The following is a 21,851-nucleotide window of genomic DNA, read 5'->3' on the forward strand; positions in this document are numbered from 1 at the left end:
CAGTTCTGCTAGAGATGGGGAGTACTTCAGCTCCAGCTCTCTCATGGATGCTGCAGGAGCTGCAGGTAGAGCTGGGACAGATCTTATTTTACAAGTGAATTGGTGTTCAAACAGTCTCAATTTAAAAACCAAACAAACAATCAAAACACAACAAAACTGTTTATAGATAGATTGCATTTTCCATTCTATTGTCTGGCTCCATATTTTATTCTACTATGACTACAGTGTGATGGTATTTTGCACTATTAAGCCCCCCCCCTCCAAACCAGTTAACCTACAAGCATTGTACAATAGTCATACATACATACACAGACTATTACTAGTGTGCTAAGACAAAGTATGAGGATATTTTTGAGCTGACTAGAGAACCAAGTGGAGTGACCTTACTGGTCTTCACTTAAAAAATGGTGATATCCTTTTCTTTTTTGATATGACCTAATGGCCATCATGCTAGGAATAAACTTTAAAAATAAACAGCTTTTCCCCCTTTTTTCAAACGAAATTTAATAAATAAATAAATAAAGAAAGAAAGAACACGAGAAAGGGGATCTAAATGCAAATTTTCAGACATATCCTGGTACCCTCGTAATCTTAAAAACATTAACTTAATTACGAGAATTAACTACTTTATGGTAATAAGGCAATTACCTTGTGTACAGAACACAATCTACTGAAGAAAGGAAGTCATACTCATTCAAGAAATGTTTCTGAGTTCATTCTTTACATAAAGTATATTAATATTTTGGACACATTCAATATGCAGTAAACAAATACATAACTTCAGATGTGTTTTAAGCTTAAAATTTGCAGATGTGGATAAAAAACCCCACTAACTAAATAAAGATGAATGAACATTTTGTACAAAGAATCCTTAACTCATAGAGGTTGCTTGATGTTCAGGCACTTCAGTTTTGGGGGTTAATGGTGGTCTGGTAGAGACCCCTGTTAGCAGCCACGAGCTGATGCAGCAGAAGTCCAACACCATATTAGCACTTGGATAGCAAGAAAGAGCATTTAAAAACAACTAAAACCCACAACAAAACAACTTCCACACAAGTGGCTCTAACATGTGTGAGTTACTGCAAGGCCTGACTGTTTTGCAACACCAGTCTGCACTAACCTCCCACCACCAATCACCCACTAGGATATTTTACTCATATATTATTCAGGACTATTATTTTTAAGCTTTAGTGAAGTTTATTACAGTTGAAGACATGCTTTTTGTGTAAAAAGGTTAATTCCATTATTATCTTTGAGTCAATTTATAAACCACTTACAGTCCACTGACAGATGAGGTTTAGAAAGCTAGACTGGAGGGTCCTTGGACTTTGACAGCTTGTACCAAACTGAGTCTGCACTCAGGAAAATCTGCTGAGAATGTGTCTGCTCCATTCTTAATTCCCTGCCAAATGAGATACTGGGTAATACAGGTCACTTAACCAGTGACTGCCTCTCCAGGAAAGCTCAGTTACCAAGGCCCATTAGGTTGCAATTCATTACCTGCCATGCAGCATGTACTTGGGCAAGAGCCCAAGACAAAAAACACGTTTCACAGCAATCAAAGCATTTGAGATCTCTTGAGATACACAGTGAATGAATACACACCAATGACCAGACAGTGGATATGTCTGATAATGAAATATCACAGATCATGGATTAAACAGGATGTCACACAGGAGGCTCTCAGACTGCAGATACCATGCAAGCATTACAGCAGATGATTGCAGATGTGTGAGGTACTGTGTTTAAAAATGGCAAACTTACTACAGTAAGCAATGTAAAAATGCTTTCTTAATACTTATTCCCATAAACCCAATATTGGTATCTGATAATCTTAGATACTACCATGACAGAAAAGGTAAAAGAAGTATTGTTTTATTTCCTTGAAAATATTTCCTCTATTTGCCAAATCCACCAAATTTCAGACAAAGCACCAAGTTTTAAGGACTCAGAAACATCACATAAGGATCTTTGGAATAACCTGTGACCTCTATGATCTTACTGGGTATCAAAGGAAGGGGAAGATTTTTATTCTTCCCCACCCCCCCCCAAAAAAAAAAGAGAAGAGAAGAGAAGAGAAGAGAAGAGAAGAGAAGAGAAGAGAAGAGAAGAGAAGAGAAGAGAAGAGAAGAGAAGAGAAGAGAAGAGAAGAGAAGAGAAGAGAAGAGAAGAGAAAGAAAAGAAAAGAAAAGAAAAGAAAAGAAAAGAAAAGAAAAGAAAGAAAGAAAAGATAAGAAAAGAAAAGAAAAGAAAAGAAAAGAAAAGAAAAGAAAAGAAAAGAAAAGAAAAGAAAAGAAAAGAAAAGAAAAGAAAAGAAAAGAAAAGAAACACTTCTTGTGAAACTGGAAATCAAAAGCATCTCTATCTTTCACCGGACATATAACATTTTAAATAGCAGAATTACAAAGATGAGTTGTTTGTTATAACACATCACACTATAAACTATTCCTCAGTTGCTGTGAAATCTGTGGTATTTTCATTCCAGTGATTATTTTCTGATTTTTTATTAGAAGCTATTCGAGAACATAATCAGAAACAGCATACAAAAGTAATTTAGAATCACTGCGTGGTATTTAGCCACTTTGGTCAGAAAGTGCTCTGAAAAGGCCTAACAGGATTTTTTTGGCTGCTACTTGGGGTACTTTGTGGTTGTAATGTGACAATGATTAAACCACAAATGATTTAGCAGGTTTTTTTGGTTGTTGTAGGGTGGGGTTTTTTTTGCCAGCACAAATGTCACAATCTTACTAAAAAAACGAGGATGGCAAATTGTAGTAACTTCTCCCCAAACTGGGCTAAGGTTTAGTTACATTTAATTTCTGAGTGTACACAGATAAGGGCAAAAGGCCCAATGTCCCCTGGCAGTGCCACTGAAATGCAGACATAAAACGCAATCCTTGTCCAGCCAGCAATCTACTGGAACAGATTAAAATCTGCCAACAGGCAGTGACCATACCAGACATAAACCAGTAAGTTTTACAATCGAACTCCATTTAGAAAACAACCCAGAACATCATTTGAATACTAAACCATTCTTTCTTTCCTCTTCACATGTGTTCTAGAGAAGTTTACTGTATTTTTAATTTTCATTTCTGATTTTTTCCTTTTGGCCCAAATAAATGAAGTACTCCGTAGTTGCTCAGTTTTTGAGCTTAGTTTCTTGCAGTACCAGGTAAGGCAACTGCAGTGGGGAGAATGAGAAACCTGTGAATGCTGTATTCAAACACTGACAATGTCTGGGCAGTAGTGCAGCTCTTCAAAGTTTTATACACTGTGTACATAACTACCTGTAAACCCCACTGAGCCAGCATTAGATGGCTATATCAGTGCCCAATTCAGGGATGCAACTTTAGGCTGCATTTTACAGTGGTGGCATGGCTACAACTGGCTGCTATATGATGAGAAGAGCCTGTTGTTAACTATCCCATCATAAAAAGGTGATGAGAACTATACTGATCGTTGTGTCATACCTGCAGATACATGCAGTACTGACTGCAGGGTTTACTAGACTTCAGCCTGCTCTGTGCCATGAGTCCTAGTGACACAGCTCCAAACCAGGAGGGACTCCTTCAAAAACCACCCCTCAACTCCTCAGTAAGATGCACCTGCCCGAGAGGAGCAGGAGTTACTGAAGGGAAACCTATAAGACTGACCACTGCCTCTGAAATTCGGACCTCTTCTTCAAAAGGCTGAGTAGCACTATGCTATTCAGTTGTACCATGATGTTTCTTTTGCATCAGCATGACAGAAGTTTTAAGTGGTAAACCCATCCTCTCCATTATAAACCCTGCACACAATGATCATAACACATCAGAGGCAACATCAAGGTAACAGCCTGCCATGCTGAAACCATAAGAAAAGCAATCTGAATGGATGCAGATCTGGAGCAAGAGGTTGGATTTTTTCCACGTCTGGAAAGATTCAGCACTGGGACTGAGCAGTGCTGGCAGATGCTATGGATTTTACTGCTTGTTCCTTCCAAATAGGTGTACGTTGAAAAGAAGAGGAAAAAGATTGGGGGTAGGAGGGAAGTGCTTAGAGGGACTGATTGCGGTGTGGAAACTTCTCAATCTTTGAAGCTTAGAGGATTCTGTTTAGATAAGATTCAGAGCAAACAGCATAATCTATGTCTTGCAGGTTTGTACTCTGACAGCTACAGCTGATGCAGAGTCAAGATCGAAGGACTCATGAACTTTGTACTGCAACTCAAATTACAATGTGTAATGAGAGCATTTCCTGAATACCGAACTGGAAGAAAATCAGTGCACATCAGACCATGTAAATGCAGCTTACTGCCCCCAAAGTCACTGTTAAAATCAGAAATGTACCATGCTATAATATTACAACCTTTTGGGGGAAATTGTTTTTTTTTTTTCAAAAACAGCCTTAAACCAAAACCCATTCACTGGTGAAAGGCTAAAAAACATGCAAGCCAATTTAGGCTCTAAGTATGTACAGATTTCTAAATGTATTTTCTTTGTGAAAGCAGCACCTTTGAAGAACCACTGACAGTAGTGGGAAGTCCCACGTGTGCAGTCAGGCTGGAAAGCTTCAGGTCTACCCCATACCAGGGCAGCTCCTGTAGACACACACTGTTCCCAGAAGGGCTGCTCAAAGACCCCCAGACAAGAGGGACTTCAGGGCAGAAAGCCCCAACTGTTTTAGCCTGGTTATATACACTTGGAAATAACTCAGCATTATCTTAGTCTCCCTAAAGTTGCAGTGGTCACTGTATGCATGGGTCAGCTCCTGCACATTAGTCACAGGCAGAGAGCAGCTCCCAGGAGGTTTGCAGTCAGACTCGCAGTCTGAACTCTTGCATTTCAACAGATTGCTGGATGCACAGAGGGACTGGAGGATCTGCTGAATTTGACAGAAAATACTACCTTTTTCTTTTACCTCTTGCTGTGGGTTACTCCCATTCTGGACACGGTTAGGTTCTGTGTCCAACAATGAGAACTCCAGTAATCAAGGACACTGTTTTTATTTAATAATATAAATAATAATATATTGTAAGAATCAAGGATTGCAATATGATTGCCAGAACTGTCTATTTGACTTTTAGTTCTTTCAGCTTTTATTTCCTGTGTGGTCACTGATGCCTTAACCATTTATTCTGAAAGCTAGTTACTAACCTCTCTGGTTCAGTCTCAGAGAACCACTGTTCAAAGGGAAACTTATTGATGAGCACTGATGCTAGCAAGAAAAATACAGCCAACTCCATGGAACAGAGAAGAGAGAGCAGACTAGCTTTTGAAAACACATATTAAATAGATGTACTGTTCAGTATGTCTTTAACACAGTAACATATTCTTCACTGCAAAGGGGGGAAAAAGAACTGCAATATGGTTCAGCAGAATTTGTGAATATGAAGTACTGATTACAACATGCTCTGAAAGCATTTGTTCTTCAGAGGAACTGGTATATAATCTTCAACCTCTGTCTTTAGTGTTTTGTTTCTGAGAATAATTGTTTTGCTTCAGATAATTGCAGCAGATTAATAATGATTAGCAGTACTTTGCCCAAAATATGACAGTCTGAATGGGAATAATTCATATAAGCACTTTGAAATTATACTAACTGTAAAATAGATTGTGCTCCTAGACCTTTCCCTGTTGTGCTATTCTTAAAAGGTCCAGTTTATAGTCTTTTCTTTTTAAAAATTCATCAAAACTAGCAACTCTTTTTATACAGCACAACAGACAAACATGCCCACGTGATGTTCTACTAAGTACAACTCTGGACTACATAAAATAAAACTCAGATTACTTGTATGCCAAAAACACCCACTGCATGTGAATGAGAACCTCGTATTTAACCTGGAAGGAATAAATATTAGTAACAGTTACAATTATTTTACTTAGGTACAACAAATTTTAATCCTAGTTGAATAGAGTGACAATTATTCAAGCAGCATTCAAAATAATAGCAAAACCAAATAAATCTGAATTTTAAAGACTTGTCATGGAAAAAAAGAAGTAGACATCTGTGAAGCAAATTTTGAATTTACATGTTCCTAAACAAAACTCTGCTCAACCTAATAACAAAAACAACTGCCAGTAAAATGATCTGCTATGTTAAATACCCTAGCTATTAGTTTCCAATTAAGCAGTTCTTAATTATTTGGGTTATTCTAATCCCTGCTCTTAGTAGTATCAAACCTGAGCTAAATTCTCCAACATTTTCTAGTTAGGGAGATGTTATTAGACCATAGAACCAGGAATTACACCACTATAGTGAATTCAAATCACAGAATTTTCTGTTGTATAAAATCGGTTACAGTCAAAACTGTGATTGTTCACTGAACCTACCTCCTCCCAACAGTCTCACTTAAAGAACTGTGCCTCAATATTCAAATACCAAAATGTTTTCAGAAGCATACATCCAAAGTTTGCATTCTGGTGTACAAAAACACAGACCATTCACCCTCTAAAGTCCCTGGGCTTCTATCTCTTGCCATGAAGTTCACTACCAAATTCTTAATCAGCAGGCAAACAGCAAAGAGAAAACACTGGAAAACAAAGCAGCTGCTCTGGTTTGTCCTTCTAATTGACAATACTCCTCAGAAGATGTACATGGGGAAACTAGCCAAGGCAGGCCTCTCCATTGCAAAGTGATTAGGAAGCTACAAATCAGGAAAAGGGCACAAAAAGTGGAGACAGGGTTTCACAAAGCACCCTCAAGAATGAATTACATTCATATGGAGACAAATGGAAAAAAAGGGATGCAGTTCTCTGAACTACACACAACTATATAAAAAGTTAAAGGCTGCTAGCAAATGTGTGTCCTTCCATAAACACCGTTATGTAACCCAATATTTGGTTAGTGACTCTCCCTAAAGAACTCACTCCCTATCTTGCAATGAGAAAGACTCCGGGAATCATTAACCTTCTGAAGACAACAACTGCTCTTTGGCCTTTGGTGTGTTTTTGAGAGCTCATCATAGGAAAATATGATACTGCCAGATTTTCTGCATCAGTGGACAGACGGGTTAGAAGCTGCAAAAAATCAAGGGTGCATCCATAGGGACTGAAACAGCAGACTTTTCCAGATGGAGAAAATCTTTGCATATTGCAGGACTCTGCCCAGATCTGTAATTCAACAGTGTGAAAGTTTCAGGTTGCATTTTGCCACACAGAGGTACCAAATAAACCAAACCAATGAACCAGCCCACAGAGCATGTGCTTAACCTGCTTTCTGTATACAGAACATTCATGATTACTTGTCTCATAAATGCTTAAATGCATTTGCATCATTCTTCTAAACAGGCAAGACAGTTAAAGCACAGTGAGAACAGAACGTTCAGTCCCATCTTCTGCCAGCCATCAAGAATTATTTCTCTAAGAAACTCAAACTTCCAAGGCTAGCACAGGATCCTTGAAACTACTTTTCAGAAATATTTAACTTTGCATGTCCTTATTTCCTGACATTGTAAATAAACTGTTAAGTAAACTGAGGAATTCTCTACACCATCCTCAGTACAGCATCATAACAGCTCTCCACTATTAGCATGAAATACTGCCAAAAAGTTAAATGAAATTAAAAGCAACACTGAAATGCAAAACAAACTATGAAGAGGAACAGGAACAAGATTCTTCACAGGAGAAAGAGAAGATGATAAAGAATGCACATTGTTATTAAAATGGCAAAATATCTAGTCTCATTTCACAGATAAGCTTCAAGTGCTATTGCTCTCTTCCAAGCTGCTCACATGAGCAGTGCTCCTGCCAGCTTGTATATCAGGAAAGTGATGTCTGTTCTGACTGGCAAGCCAGAATGCCCCTGCACTCAAGGCCCGATGACTGAACGCTAATATGGCAAATTAATGGGTAAGTGTGCTTTGTGCTTGAAGTACATTTTTCTTGAATTGTTCTATTAGCAATACTGAGAAATGCTCAAGTACCTTTACCAGTGAAATACTCAAGATCACAGCAGTGGTTAGCTCTAAAAGCATTTATTTGCTACTCTGAAAGCAGAACTAGGGAAAAATAAGATTTTCATCAGGCCAGGCAGCTGCTTCAACTATGAAAATGTAAATTGATAAATAAGCCTGCCTGCAATTTAACAGCATACAGTGAAGTACCCAATAGCCCATGCTTTCTAAAGCTTTATAAGGCTAATTGAGTATACTTCCCACACTCAATCCTCTATTTCAATAGATTTCTATTCAGATTACATGCAAAATACAGAAGTGCTTGAAACAAACCAAAGTACAACACACGTTTATGCAAACTGACTCCAGCCTTTGGCATAAGCTTCCTGAAAAGACAGATGCCAGTGTAAACACATACCAGAAGAGCAAATTCTGGTCACAGCTACACTCAAGGAATTTAAATAAAAAATGAAAGTGGAAGATTAAAATACCTTTTCTGTCTTATTAATAATTGTTTATGTTATTTCATTGAAAGCATTGTATGAAAAATGTTATGTGCCAATGGGGAGATGTTTGAACATGGAAATTAATTTTGTCATCTCATTCTGTCACAGCACTTTCTAGAATCCAAACATAATTGTATTGACAGCCTACTGTGCCATCAAGCTTGACAATTCCTGCTGACATGTATCAGTCTTTTACCTGGCTTCACTGCTTTCATTACAGCCCGTGATGACTTCAGCACTGCTTCATAGATGGCCCTCTGGTCAGGAGTGAACTTTCCATTTGCAGGGAAGGTGCAAGTGATGTCAGAGCCGTAGCAGTAATACTCTCCTCCCATATCAAACAGGCTAAAGAAACAGAGTGGGGAAAAAATGAAAATTTAATTCCAATGAAATAGTAAAACAGAAGAAACAGAAGATATTTATCTTTCTCTGCACCTGAAAATCATCTGCATTTTGGTAGTTGGTCATATAATCATCACTTGAATACTGTGCCTAAGTAACATGAGATGACAAACCACCGCCATCTCCTAGCAGAAGGTACATGCACTGACCATGGACATTCTTATGGGCTGTGCTGGTCCTGGATGGAAACACAGAGAGTGCATGAGATAAAAGTACATGAAAAACCCACTTCAAGTTCTTCAGTCCCAGTTCCTAGGACCTCTTAGCAATAAATAAACCAAGTCCTTTATTTCTTTCCTTAGAAATGCTAAGCAACCCATAAGCAACGAAACTTAGCAAAGAAATATTAAGTGAATTATGGTCTTTTGTACTTAAGTGCCAGAACATGTATGATGTTAATATATAAAACATTCCCAATAAAGACTGACTGCCACTGCTGAAAATAACAACTTTCCTTTAAGATAAACTTGTCTATCAGGGATTAAAGAATCAAGGATCATGGGAAAATCCAACCAGAAAAGACCATGTAGTACAGTTTTCTGCATCAGAGGTAGAAGAAAAAAATATTAAGTGCTTTCTTTTATGGGGACAAAAAAACTGGTTTAACCCCTTGAGAAGCATATTTATCTATACACAAATCAATGATTCACCACTGATGGCTCAGATGCCAGAAATCAACCCACAAGAATAGCCAGTGGGTTTCTACACCCCTCTGAGAACCAGGTTAGACATATGTAACACTACACTTCTTGAGCCTACTTGATAAGGCACTGTACTGGTTTCAGCAGACTCAAAAATCAGCAAATAACCATTTGGACCAAACACTACTTAAGCAATTACATCTCCTCATTCATCATATATTGATTACAGAAAGGCACATTTTAATGTGAGACTTTGGTCTTGACACACAGTATTTGTATAACCTTAAGTCATGCACCAGAGTTGAGATTGTCTATTTTTACTCTTACAACCACCTCAAGAGTATGAGACTCTTACCATCACAAGAAACACAATATTCCTTCACTGTATTTGAAAATCCTGGATTTTTTTCTCCTCTTGCTCCTGCTTCAAAGCAGGGTCAGTCAGACAACACAAGCAGAAGGAAGGACAATCCACTGGGGCACCTTCTCTGCCACCTTGTCCTGATTACAGCAGAAGCTAGGAAAACTGTCCCCAGCCACTTTGCATGACTAGGTACAGACAGGTATAAGCTACCACAAAAAGTGCTGCAGCACTCAGCTGTAAATGTTCACCATTTCCAACACATCTGCTGCTGAAAGCAATGGACAGTAAGTAAATGAAGGCAATCATGAGAAAGCTGAATAGTATTTCAGCAGGGTTAAGACTCTCCTTGATGTAGTACTTAGACAAATATATGAAGATTTACATCAAGAAATTTCAAAATCCACCCTGAATTTTTTTCTATGAACAAATCTTTGCACCGAGTGCAAGTCCTGCTGAAGTCATCGCCAGCCTTCCCAAACTGGGCAAGGTTCACCTCCAGGGAGACTTGCAGGACTGGAACTTCAGGAACAAACCTGACGGTTTACCGATGAGGAATGGCACGAGGCTTAAAGCTACAGAAGCAAACTCCCAAGGAGAATGCTACAGAGAGAATTGCCAATTTCTGTACATACACACAGAGCTAATACAAAGACTATATACATTCACTTAAATATGAAACACGGTATGTTAAAACAGAAAGTTGCTAACTGGAAAAAGATACACAATAGACAGCAAATATCAGACCCACAGGGTAAGAACATCTACAAGTTGACACCAACACAGCAACTGTAAACCAGCCTAGTCAAACCTCAAAATCAGAAACCCCATCAACACTCTAAGTTTTGGTTTTATGGTTACACTCGCTTCTAAAAATAACTAATGATACACACAGAAAATTTAAGGATACAGAAAACTAGTCATAGAAACTAAGAATCATGTAGGAAGCTGCTACATTCTCTAATGTGCCAACACAGTACAGATTTCAGATTAGCTATACATCTTTCAACCCTTTCAGAATCACAAATCAAGTTTCATGGGTCTTTGTGGGATCTGAAGCAGTTCTGTGTCCTAACTCCATTGTAGCTGCAACTGTGAGAGTCCATTCAGCCTGGTGATAGTAAGGCTGAGACCAGCAACTTCCAAACACCCTGTCTATTGGAATTTCCTATGGTTTCTAAATTTTCGTGAAGAGCAGTTATTCTGAACACAGGTAAAATATACCTTTGTCTTTAACCTTATAATTATCAGCATTTTCTCCAACCTATTCATCACTTGATTGTTGCTAAATAGTTTTCTGAGTTACTGGAGCAGTGAGTAATGGAAAAAAATAACACAAAGCTGATGGAACACCACAACAAGGCTCACAATCTAGGAAGGACCATTTGTTCAGGTTTTTTGGCTTCCAGACAAGAGGAGACATGAGGGAAGATGATCTTTCAAATTCCACCTCAGAGTGCAATACAGAACCTGGCCTGTATGCTCCAGTGAAAAACTATCCAAACCAAACTGCACGTTTGGGAGGTATTTTGGCTCTTACTGGGAGTTCTCTTCCCTTTAACTTCAGTTGGGAACATTACTTAAAATGTTGCCCAAGACATGGAAATAACCCAAATATTGTAGCTATCCTGAGGAAATAATGGGAGCCTGAAAGGTCCCAGCTTCATCTTTCCTTGCCAGGCAAAATAAGTTGTGAAGCACATTTAAGTAAAATAAAATGCATGTTTGCTATCCTGTTGACTAAACGGAGAAAGATTCCAAAAGCAGATTACTGAAATCCTGGTTCCTTAGCAAAAATTACATTTATTTTACCCTGAAATTAGATGGTAACTGCTAGTAAATGAGATACTATTAATGAGTATTAAGGTATTTTAGTACATTCTCAATCGCACGTACCAAATTACCTGCCTGATAATGCAGTCGTAAAAGGGGCATGTACAGAAACAACAGAAACAACTACCTAATGTTATTGGGACTATGATCAAATATAGCAGCAATCTAAAACTAAATGCACAAATGAAAATGGGCCTTGATCTATGGCTTATCTTTTAAGAACTGTTTATTGTAGCGGAACATAGGCAATAATATAGCAAAGTATCTCCAAAGTGTATTGTATTTTCCTTTTAGATAAAATTCTTACACATCTAGCAGACTGTATATATTGTCTGCTTAAACTTTATTGTGAATTCACTTTTCTGTTGCATGAAGAAAAATTTCATTTCAAAACAATCCCTTTCTCTCTCTTCCTTTGGCAAGGATGCAGTTGTTAATTCCTGATTTCAATGAATGCAGAGATGATGTGTCTGAGGTTGTCAGGTTTCTGAGGTGTCTTTAACAGAAGATGGCCAGGGAAAGTGTTGCTGATCAGATAAAGGCATATGGCTATATGTCAAAGTTCTCATGGATTTAGCTTGAAGCTGATGAAGTCTTTTATTGCACACTCAACCTCTTTCAAAACCTGAACAAGAAGCTAATCTTGCTTTGCATCACTTTGTTGGGAGCAAAAGCAACAAATACCTACCTGGTTTCATTTCAGGGTGAAAAGTGCATGGTATACAAAGCAGATTTAACATTCTGAAGCACTGCACACTCTATAAAAACTCTGTGTTACTATTTAAATTGTTTTCTAGAATTGATAGAAGCTACCCCACAAGTAAAAGCTGCATAGCAAAAATATTCTGATCTCCTTCTTGGAAACATGGGCATAACTCTCCTAAGCAAGCTTCAGTTCTGGGTACACATACAATCTTTCATTTCAAATGTACTGCAACACTGTAAACATTATTAACTAAAATTGAACAATGCAAAGTATGAGAATAAAGTATGTCAGTTGCTCTACTGACAAAATTATTTATGTATCATCAACATGATGTTAGCCAATGGCATCCAAAAAAAGGTTTCCTTCTGCATCTGTTTTAGAAGACACCTTCAAAAAGAATTAAAAGCATTTCATTATTTTCACAGGGAAAAGTTCTGACACCATTATTTTTTATATAAACTGGTATTAAGTCGAAAAGAAGCAGAAACACATGCCACAGGCCATAGCCATGCAGAAAGGATCAGCTGGATGTGCCCCTCCTCCTTACAGGAGCTTCTCTGCCCTTCCCCAGCAGGTCCCTGGTGCTGTTGGCAGTGGCTCTTCCACGCCTGACTGAGCTGTGGTTCTGCTCCCCATGTAGGAGCCCAGGCCGGACTTCAGAGAAAATATTTCAAGTCCTCTTGATTTTAGAGTGAATACAGGCTTGGAAGTCAGTGCTATTCTGAAACGCAACACAACATGATGCACAAAAGCTCTTCTCCCCTCCTTTACTTCTGAAACAATACAGACGAGTAAGATGTGGCCATGTTACTTTCACAGAATACTGGCATCAGAAAATGTGAATTTATAGTTACGTTTTTGGCTTCCAAGATGAGAAAAATAACAGATGTTTTGCTATCAATTTTAGCTTTCTTAAACTCCGACGGTGAAGCATCACAAAACACTTTGTGTAACGCTTCATATTTTAAAACTGTAGACTATAAACAGTCATTGTATACCATTTAAAAAAAAAAATAAAGCATTATCTTCCTCTAAGCATGTGTTTTACTTTTATAGGCTTGCTGACACTTTTATTGTCAAATAATTTGAAACTGCCAGGCAATGAAGCAAATTATGGCCAATATCACAATGGGAAGCAACACTTTATTTGGGATATCTGAGCCATGTGTATGAATTGTTATGATCCAACCACCAACCCAACCCTAAGACAAGCTCTCGCAGGCATTTCTTGGGCAGCCCACTCCCATAAGCTAATATGTAAAGCTGTCACAGTCCTGCTCTACATACCTGCTTGGTCCGTACAGTCAGAACCAGGTCTCCTCACATAAGTTAGAAAACCAAATTATTCTGCAGTTGTTAATGCTGCAGGGCAATGGATTTTCTCCTGCTGCAATGCACTCTGGCATGGGGCTGTACCCACCCACCTAGAACCCACATCCCATGTTCCCCACTCCCAGATTCTGTCCTCAAGACAAAACCTTCCCTTCCCTCAGGAGGGTTTGTGAGACTAGCAACTAGAAAACTGATATTGCCATATCTTACTGTGCCTTCCTGGTGCCTCAGGTTAAAGGTACACAGGTATGAATACTGATGCACTTTACTCAGTGATATTTACTAAGGTTTTAGGTTTGAGTCATTAGTAACCAAGTATGAGCAGTGATGAACCATCTCAACAAAGATGAACCAGTGCCAGCACAATCCTAGGACAGCAAAACCAAAGGTACATGCAGCCTTTTTCTCCTCTCATTGGAATAAAAGCCAGTCATCTCCAGCTGGAGATCTTATTCTGGGTGATTTCACTCTGTGCTTTACACTTCTGGCAGCAATTGAATCCTTAAGGATCCACACACTAACAAAATCTGATCATTTCTAATGCAATTTCAAGCTTAAGGGAATCAGATATCAGCATTTTTATATACATCTTTGGAAACATGCCAAGTGATTTGGAAATAGGGTGCTTTAATAGCAGCCCAAAAGGATGAATTATAGTAAATGATATCACAAATAAGAAAATAGAGAGTTAGGTGACACACACTTTTTCATCTACTTACATTCTGAAGATGCTGTCAATTGAAAAAGCAACACTGGGTAAGGTAGCATTGCAAACATCAGCAGAGAACTGGAACAGTACTGTGTGAATTCCTTGCATGCTCAGGAAGGTTTTTTTAAGAGATGTGACCAGCTTCCATATGACATGGCACAGAGAGAATCTGTACTGGCTCTGTTCTCAATCCCTGGAGTCAAAAGTCACCTTAGAAAAATGCTAGAGAATATTTTTTATGTAGAAATTTGAGTTCTGGGTATTCAAAAGAAAACACCAAGGTTTTGTTTAAGCCTCATGTTCAAAAGAAGATCCTGTAGCCCACACAAGTAACACAATTACACAGACACAAAATGGCTACATGACTATTCTTCATCTAGCTGCAAATCACATAACCGTGTGGTCCCGTATTTCTTTTGTTTGTCCTCAACTATGTCTTTTCATCTTATCTACCCCCTCCATGACATTCCCATCTTTGCTTCTCTTGTAGCATTTAAGGCTTTCCCAGACTATTACAGATAATGGGAGACTTGTCTCAACCTTCTCTCACAAAAGATGACAAGATACGAAGATATGCTGCTAAGCTTTCCTCAGATAGAAAGAGGGTGAAAAAAAATATCTGTCTACACTGAATTTTGAAGGAGTGAGGACTGCATGCCCGTACCTCTACAATGCTAAACTACAGCAACTTCAGTGGCTATAGCAAGAATATGCAAAGGTTTGAGATGGTTTCATTAATTAAAGAAAGGGAAAAAAACCCAGACAGTAACCAACAAAGACCCTCCAAGTATATTCTCTATGTATTTGTGCCCTGCACTGCCCAGGGCTTCTTCTCAGTGCAACAGACCCAGAGACACCAGCTCCCAGCAGCAGGACAGCCATGATGCAGCAAAGAGCAGCAGCAGGGGGGTGAGCCCCTGCCTCACTGTTACAGGGAATGTGTGCCTCTGCTCTGCTGCTCCAGCCCCACAGCTGAGAAAAAATGGATCCCTTAATCCACAAGTGTTGTCTCGCAATTCTCTAACAATGAATGGAGCCAGGCAGAATTTCAGATCCATTTATCTCATAGGATATGAAATCTCAAACTCAATGAATTCACCAAATGAGCTACACACAAGAGTTGGTTCAGTAAACACCTATGTATTCCAGTAAGATTTTATGTGCTATTTTCACACACAGGTTAGGAAGAACTCCCCTACCTGCAGTATTTATCTCTTGGAGGAATCTAACAGCCTAAAGCTTCTTCACTAAATAAACCAGTTTCCGCGATGAAGTATAACCTCTCTTCCACCCCCGTGCAGTTTGCACTAATGCCTTATTAAAAATGTTTAGCTTGCCAGAGCAAAGAGCCAAAGCAATTTTGATTGGCTTGTTCACAGCTAAATTTGCCTGAGTGCCATCTCCCAGTGTTTCTGCTAAGCAGAGGGATGTCTCTAGTACAGAAGAGCTGCGTACAAATAAAGACGCAGGAACGCCAAGCTCGTGGCTCTGGTTTAGGAGGAGGCAGTGGCAGCACTGGAGACTTCAGAAGATGCACAAGGTGAAGAGTCACCGTACTGCCTACTTGACACCTCTGCTAAAGCCACATAGGCAACATGCCAGAGATCAGGAGAGTTCTCAGGTGAAGTTCTGACAAAAGGGTTACCTGTTTGACTTGTATTTTTGCTGAATGGGTGATTTTAATTTTTTCCCCCCCCCCCAGCTTTATTATCCTAATTATTATCCATTTTTAGCTGGTAAACTTAGTAAGCAACAGTACTCTCTTTAGCAGAGACAATTCTTTGCTGAAAAATCAACCCAAGAGCAATGGCAGCAAATCCCAAGTTTTGGCCAGTTTCCATCTGTTAGGAGCCTCCCCATTGGAGAGGAGGGATCTGGGGCATTCATGGCTCCAGCAGACTTGCTCAAACAAGGAGCAAAGATGTCAGAGCTGCAGGGAAGAGAAGAGAGCATGCAAGGAGAAACCTGCATTGGCAGCTGAGTACTTCCCACTCAAACCAAAGACAGCAAACCTCACTGGCTTCTCACCAGAATGTGAGATACCAGCAGAGGGTAAAAACAGCACATCTACATTTTCAAGTTACTGAAGTTTTGCAACGAACTAAACCAGTCCATTTCTACATGTGTACTGAGAAGCGGAAGGTACCTACTGAAATTGAGATGTAGCAGTTTTAGACTTCTAATGCAGGACACCATTCTCGGGTGTTAACATTTGGCCTTGAGAATCTTAGCTTTCAGCAGCTGTTTTTGGACACTCTGACCTGTGTTCTCCAGCCTGGACAAACAACCACTGAAGATCACAGGAGTAGGTGAAGTGTCAGGCTTTACTTATTGATTTTTGCTGTAAATACTCTAAAGTTTTCTCATGTATGTATGTGCATGTTTGCACACACACATGCCCATTAAGTAAAAGGCTAAGATTTCCAGGTTTTTTCTCTGATGAAAACTGGGCCAGCATCCAATGGTACAGCTTTATTTAGTTTTTTAGACATCCTATAGTCTGTTTTCGGAGCTGTTCAAACAACCTCTGAATGATCAGTTCTTAAACAGAATCCACCACACTGGATTTTCAGAGTACACTGCAGAAGATGACAAATGAGTGGAAAAAACCAAGACAAGACAGTTGCCAGCTTTTCCATGGACAGGTCCAAATGTTCAGGCCAAGTGCACAGTAATGAAGGCAGCCCCCAGTATTTCAGAAAAAGAGGCTGCCCATTCCCTAGTCAAGCATGCCATCCAGAACTCTTCTTTCCTATTTGGAAGGAATATCTCTCTTCATAACACCTCAAGTCAAAAGTACAGTACTGCAATGTACATGTGAAATCAGAAATATTCTTGCCCTAAAGACCTAAGTCAACTCAACCTAGAGGTCTTGCAGAATCCTTACACCAGAAGGATTCCTCCTGATGCGCCAGCTCTTCAATACTGTGCCTCCAACATGGGGTAAAACAAGTGATTCTCTGAACAGACACAAGAACCATCAAAGCCCAGAACACGGACTGGGAACTACATCTGGTTCAGGGGGGATATACAAAGGATGTGCTGGAGACTAACTAAGATGGGGTTTACAAGCCACGCTAAAATTGTATTTTTACCTATACAATTGAGTTCTCCACATCAAGAGCAAGGAGGGAGATTTTGCTACTGATATCTGCTCAAGATAAGCAAAATCCATTAAAAGTACTACTATCATACTTAACGTGTGTCTATACTAACAATGACCACTATAAAATGTGGATTACACTAAACAGCATTTATAAATTATCAATATTAAATCCAAAGCTATTAAAAATGCTAGGTTTTAAAATGCTTATTTTCTTTAAAGAGATTAACACCCAATTCAAATCAGTCCAACAGCAGCCAAAGCAACTTCACAATTCTCATTTTTTTTCACACTGTGCTGCGAATGCTAAGCTAAAACTGAGAGATAAAACTCATTTAGAGGTCACAACTAAAAAGACATTTCACGTACACTATAGAGAGCATAAAATTAAGATGCAGATCATAAGACAGCACTTAAAGTTAAAATTTGTTACAGCAAACATGCTATTAATACTTAGCAACCTCTGCTTTAGTTAAAAAGCCAATACATTTTGGATAGTTGGCAAACTTGTAGCCTGAAATAACCAGTACTAACAGAACACATATTCAATTAGAGCAAAATTATTGTTAATTCTAGCAAATATATTTTTTCTATTTTTAATCAAATTAAATTTTTCTAAATTAGCATAAAATTAATATAGTCTATATGTAGAACAAAATGAAAAATACCTACACCTGATGAAAATAGTAAATATTAATCAAACCAGAGGAATCAAGCCAAAGGAATTATTTCAGAAATGGACAGCCAGTTGATTTTGCAATCAACCAGTAAGTAGTAGCAATGCACTTCATATTATTATTAGAAACAAAACCATAACTATCAACAAGTTGTTTCAAAACTGCAGACTGAAAGGTTAAAGCTAACCATATTTTTTGCATATTATTACAGCACCAAACTTCAAAATACATAAAAAATGCACGAGGCCAAATGAATATACTAGTCTCACCCACATAAAATAGTTGAGCACTTACATCTGACACATTAATATCCTGGGATCTTAAAGGCAGTGCTTTCAAGAAGTAATAAATACAATATTTTGTTCCGTAGGATAAATTGTTTTAATAGCAAATAATTAAGTACTTGGGGTGGAAAAGGGAGGACTTCTACTATCTGATGCAAAAAGATTGGTCAGTTCCTGCTTTTTAATACAACATTGCCCCCACCTGGACAAAATAATTTTGGTTTATAGCTTGGCATTAGTATCATAAAACTTGATAAAACACAGTGTATATTCTAAAAAGGAGTTTGAAAAAGAATCATGACAAACTTCTACCATCTTTCGTAGTACAATTCTTTCCAAGTTTCTGCAAGTCTTTTAGTTTATCTATTGAAAGCCTCCTTGATATTTTCCTGAAAGAAATGATAGCCACACAGTATCCTTTTATATTACGCACTTAGTCCTGAAAAAAAAGTATGGTGCATCTTCTACGAACAATATTGTAAAATATTAAGATCAATACTCTGATATGTATACTGCTTATGCATATTGTGGGAATATTTAAAAGATAAATGCACATATGTATAAGCATGTAGCTTATACAGAAAGAGACAAAACTTTGACTGTAGAAAGCCATATAGTATGCTTTTAGATCAAAGAAGTGAAATCAGCAAGGTAACTTCTATTTTACCTAACAGAAGGCCTAGCTTTCATGAATAACCATGAACAACTGAATCCAACCAGGTTTTGCAACAAGCAACTTTCTTTTGCAATATTCTTCACACACTGTGGAATGAACAACTCCAGGAAGCTGGAAAATTGTCTCTTTTGAGTAATTTAAAATTACAAAGCCCCAAACACTTAGCATCGTACCTCTCTCTTTCATTCAGAACAATCTTTTGCAACTACCTGTACCTGCAATCAAGACAAAATTCCCTGTGACGAACAAAGCTTCTGAAATGACAAGAGGAATAGTGCTAGAAGTTAAACAGGGTATTTTGACAGCACCAGAAATCATAACAACACAAAAAATAAAGATATATACAACTGCCAAATAGCAGGAAACACAAGTTTAACACAACTTGAGTGGGATGCATGTTACACACATAAGGAAAGTGCCCCTGGAAGGCTGCTGTGCCTTTCCTCTGGCAAGCACAGCACATTACCAATACCAAAACATAGGACACTCATCATCTCCTCCCAGAGAACACTTATTTAGTGCCCCCTGGTGTCAATATTATTCTGATACTTTAAATTTACATTGTGATACTAAGGAAAGGAAGAGAAACAAAAGTATTCCTCAGAGTTAAGGTATTCTGATACAGTCTTTTTGCAACACTATACTATTTTCAAGATCTCTTTGTTATTTTGCTAAGTAAACAATACCTGTCCATATAACCAAGAAATATTTAAAACAGATGCATTATGCTAAAACTGTACTTTTATGACAGGATGTGCTTGATTTTGTGACACTAAAAAAACTTCCTTAGTGCTTAAATTCTGAATGCAATAGAACTATTTGCAGGTAAAACTTGTTTTACTGCCAGCACCAGTGGGCTGTGGAAAGAGCGGTGAGCTTTTGTAGCAGGAAACGTCCCGCCTGACCAAGGACGTGGAACTCCTCCTGATGCTTTCACCGAAATCAGTAAGCTTAAATCTGAGAGTGTTAAAAGAAACAGTCAAATAATATGAAAAACATCATCCAACAATCCAACCTGCTTCCACCTAGACTTCTAAAGTTAGTTTTATTTTATAAATAATGGGTAGTCTGACTGTGAATACAAGGTTAATGGACTCTCTCTCTGAGGTCTGCTGCACTGCACCAGCAGCTGATGCTGCACCTTATTTATGCTTCACCAAGAACCCTGCTGATAAATGACACTCTGGCTCTCCCTCCAGGGAGGGATGGTGTCCCCTGCTGACTGCCCCTGCTGCACACACCCACAGGTGGAGGCACCAAAGCACCCATCTCCCACAGGGAGCAGACACAGCCTCAGGGCTCCTCTGCTGAGGGTGCTCCGAGGGGGACCTGCCCAGGTGTGGGGGAAGGAGAGCACCCATGCACCCAGCAGCCCTGAGCTGGCACAGTGGCTTAGGAGGATATTTCAAAACATTAAAAATGCAGAGTGCTTCAGCATAATAGACAATACTATTGCACTTTTGTAAAGCCAGAATGGACTAACTAACCCCTCAAAATGTCATCAAGTGCTTGAAGGTCAGTGAAACTGCCAATAAAGTTGCATACTAAATGCTGAATTTTCACTGAGACACTTTTCTCAGATTCTATGAAAATACTTGTAACTCATGATACCTGCAGAAAACTATTTCAGGTAATAGCCTTATCTATTTCAGTGACATCTGGGGTCAGGCTTATTTTCTCACATTTCTATTACCTAAGTGTGAGCATCATCATGAAGAATCAATCTTTTTATTAAGATCACAGAAGCATTTTCTATTTGTCAGAAGTTGCAGGAGCCCCACTGATCAATTGTAATAAAACAATCAACTCCTGACGTGCCTTCAGTGTGCAGTAATGCCAAGAATAAACAGAAGCAGGCTGCAAGAACCACTATGCAGCAAATTAAATGCAATAAACTATCATTTTCCTGAAAATCTTCTCAAAATCAACATGTAAAGTACACACTTCAGGTTCAGCACTTCTGATGGTTCCTACAAAAAAACCACTGAACCCCAAAGGTAAGAGGAGATGTTTACTTAGCCACAGGCTTCCTCTGCTGTGCCATATCTATTTTGATATCCAGTTTTCCCTTTCCCTAACAGCCATGGTGTGGATCCACATGGCTGCCCTGGCAGGGCAGGGACCAGAGAGAAGACAGGACCCATGGGGAATAGCTTTTTTCATTTTTAAGAAAGCAGATGCTTTCATTTTTCAGAAATGTGATGGTGATTTGTTGACACCAATCCTTTTTTGCAGTAACACACTGGCTTTGACTGAACTTTTCACAGATGCTTTTTCCCAGGGTCAAGTCATAACTTTGTGTCCCATGAAGGTGCACTAACCACTGAGCCAGTCTCTTTGCCCAGTGTGAACAAAAGCAGCAGCAAAAGGAGAAATCATGAGACATTTGCCAAGGAAGAATGGGCAAGACAGAGGACATCATGCAATGCACACGAGACCCAGGTGCTCATTTGATCTTGACTTTTACGTAGCAGGGAGTTGGATCTCTGCTCCTTGTTTGATTTTTTTTCCCCCCTCTTGAGTAACAACTTTTAATTTCATTCTACTCCCTGCCAAAATTTGAAAGGCCTTTGTTATCCAGACAGCATTGTGAGGGCTGGAAGGGTGGCTCAAAAACCTCTGGAAATTTTGGTTTAATTACTCTCTTGCTCTGGCCTTGACCAAGGCCTCTTGTGTATGGAGCCAAAGACTGCAAACTACAAGAACTTTTGCTTATGACTCCACTTTCTGTATTACAAAACACAGCTA

General features: G+C 38.8%; 1 protein-coding gene across 2 annotated transcripts in view; it reads right to left on the bottom strand.

Moving 5' to 3' along the window:
* Window positions 1-21,851, bottom strand: part of PEPD (peptidase D) — a 130,329-nt gene that overhangs the window by 26,106 nt on the left and 82,372 nt on the right. For both annotated transcript variants that reach the window (XM_030457527.1, XM_030457528.1), the window contains one exon: window positions 8,576-8,724. In XM_030457527.1, the coding sequence (XP_030313387.1) occupies window positions 8,576-8,724 (149 nt within the window). The remainder of the gene's footprint in view (window positions 1-8,575; window positions 8,725-21,851) is intronic.

This window comes from Calypte anna, chromosome 11 (genome assembly GCF_003957555.1).
Source record: "Calypte anna isolate BGI_N300 chromosome 11, bCalAnn1_v1.p, whole genome shotgun sequence".
NCBI lineage: Eukaryota > Metazoa > Chordata > Aves > Apodiformes > Trochilidae > Calypte > Calypte anna.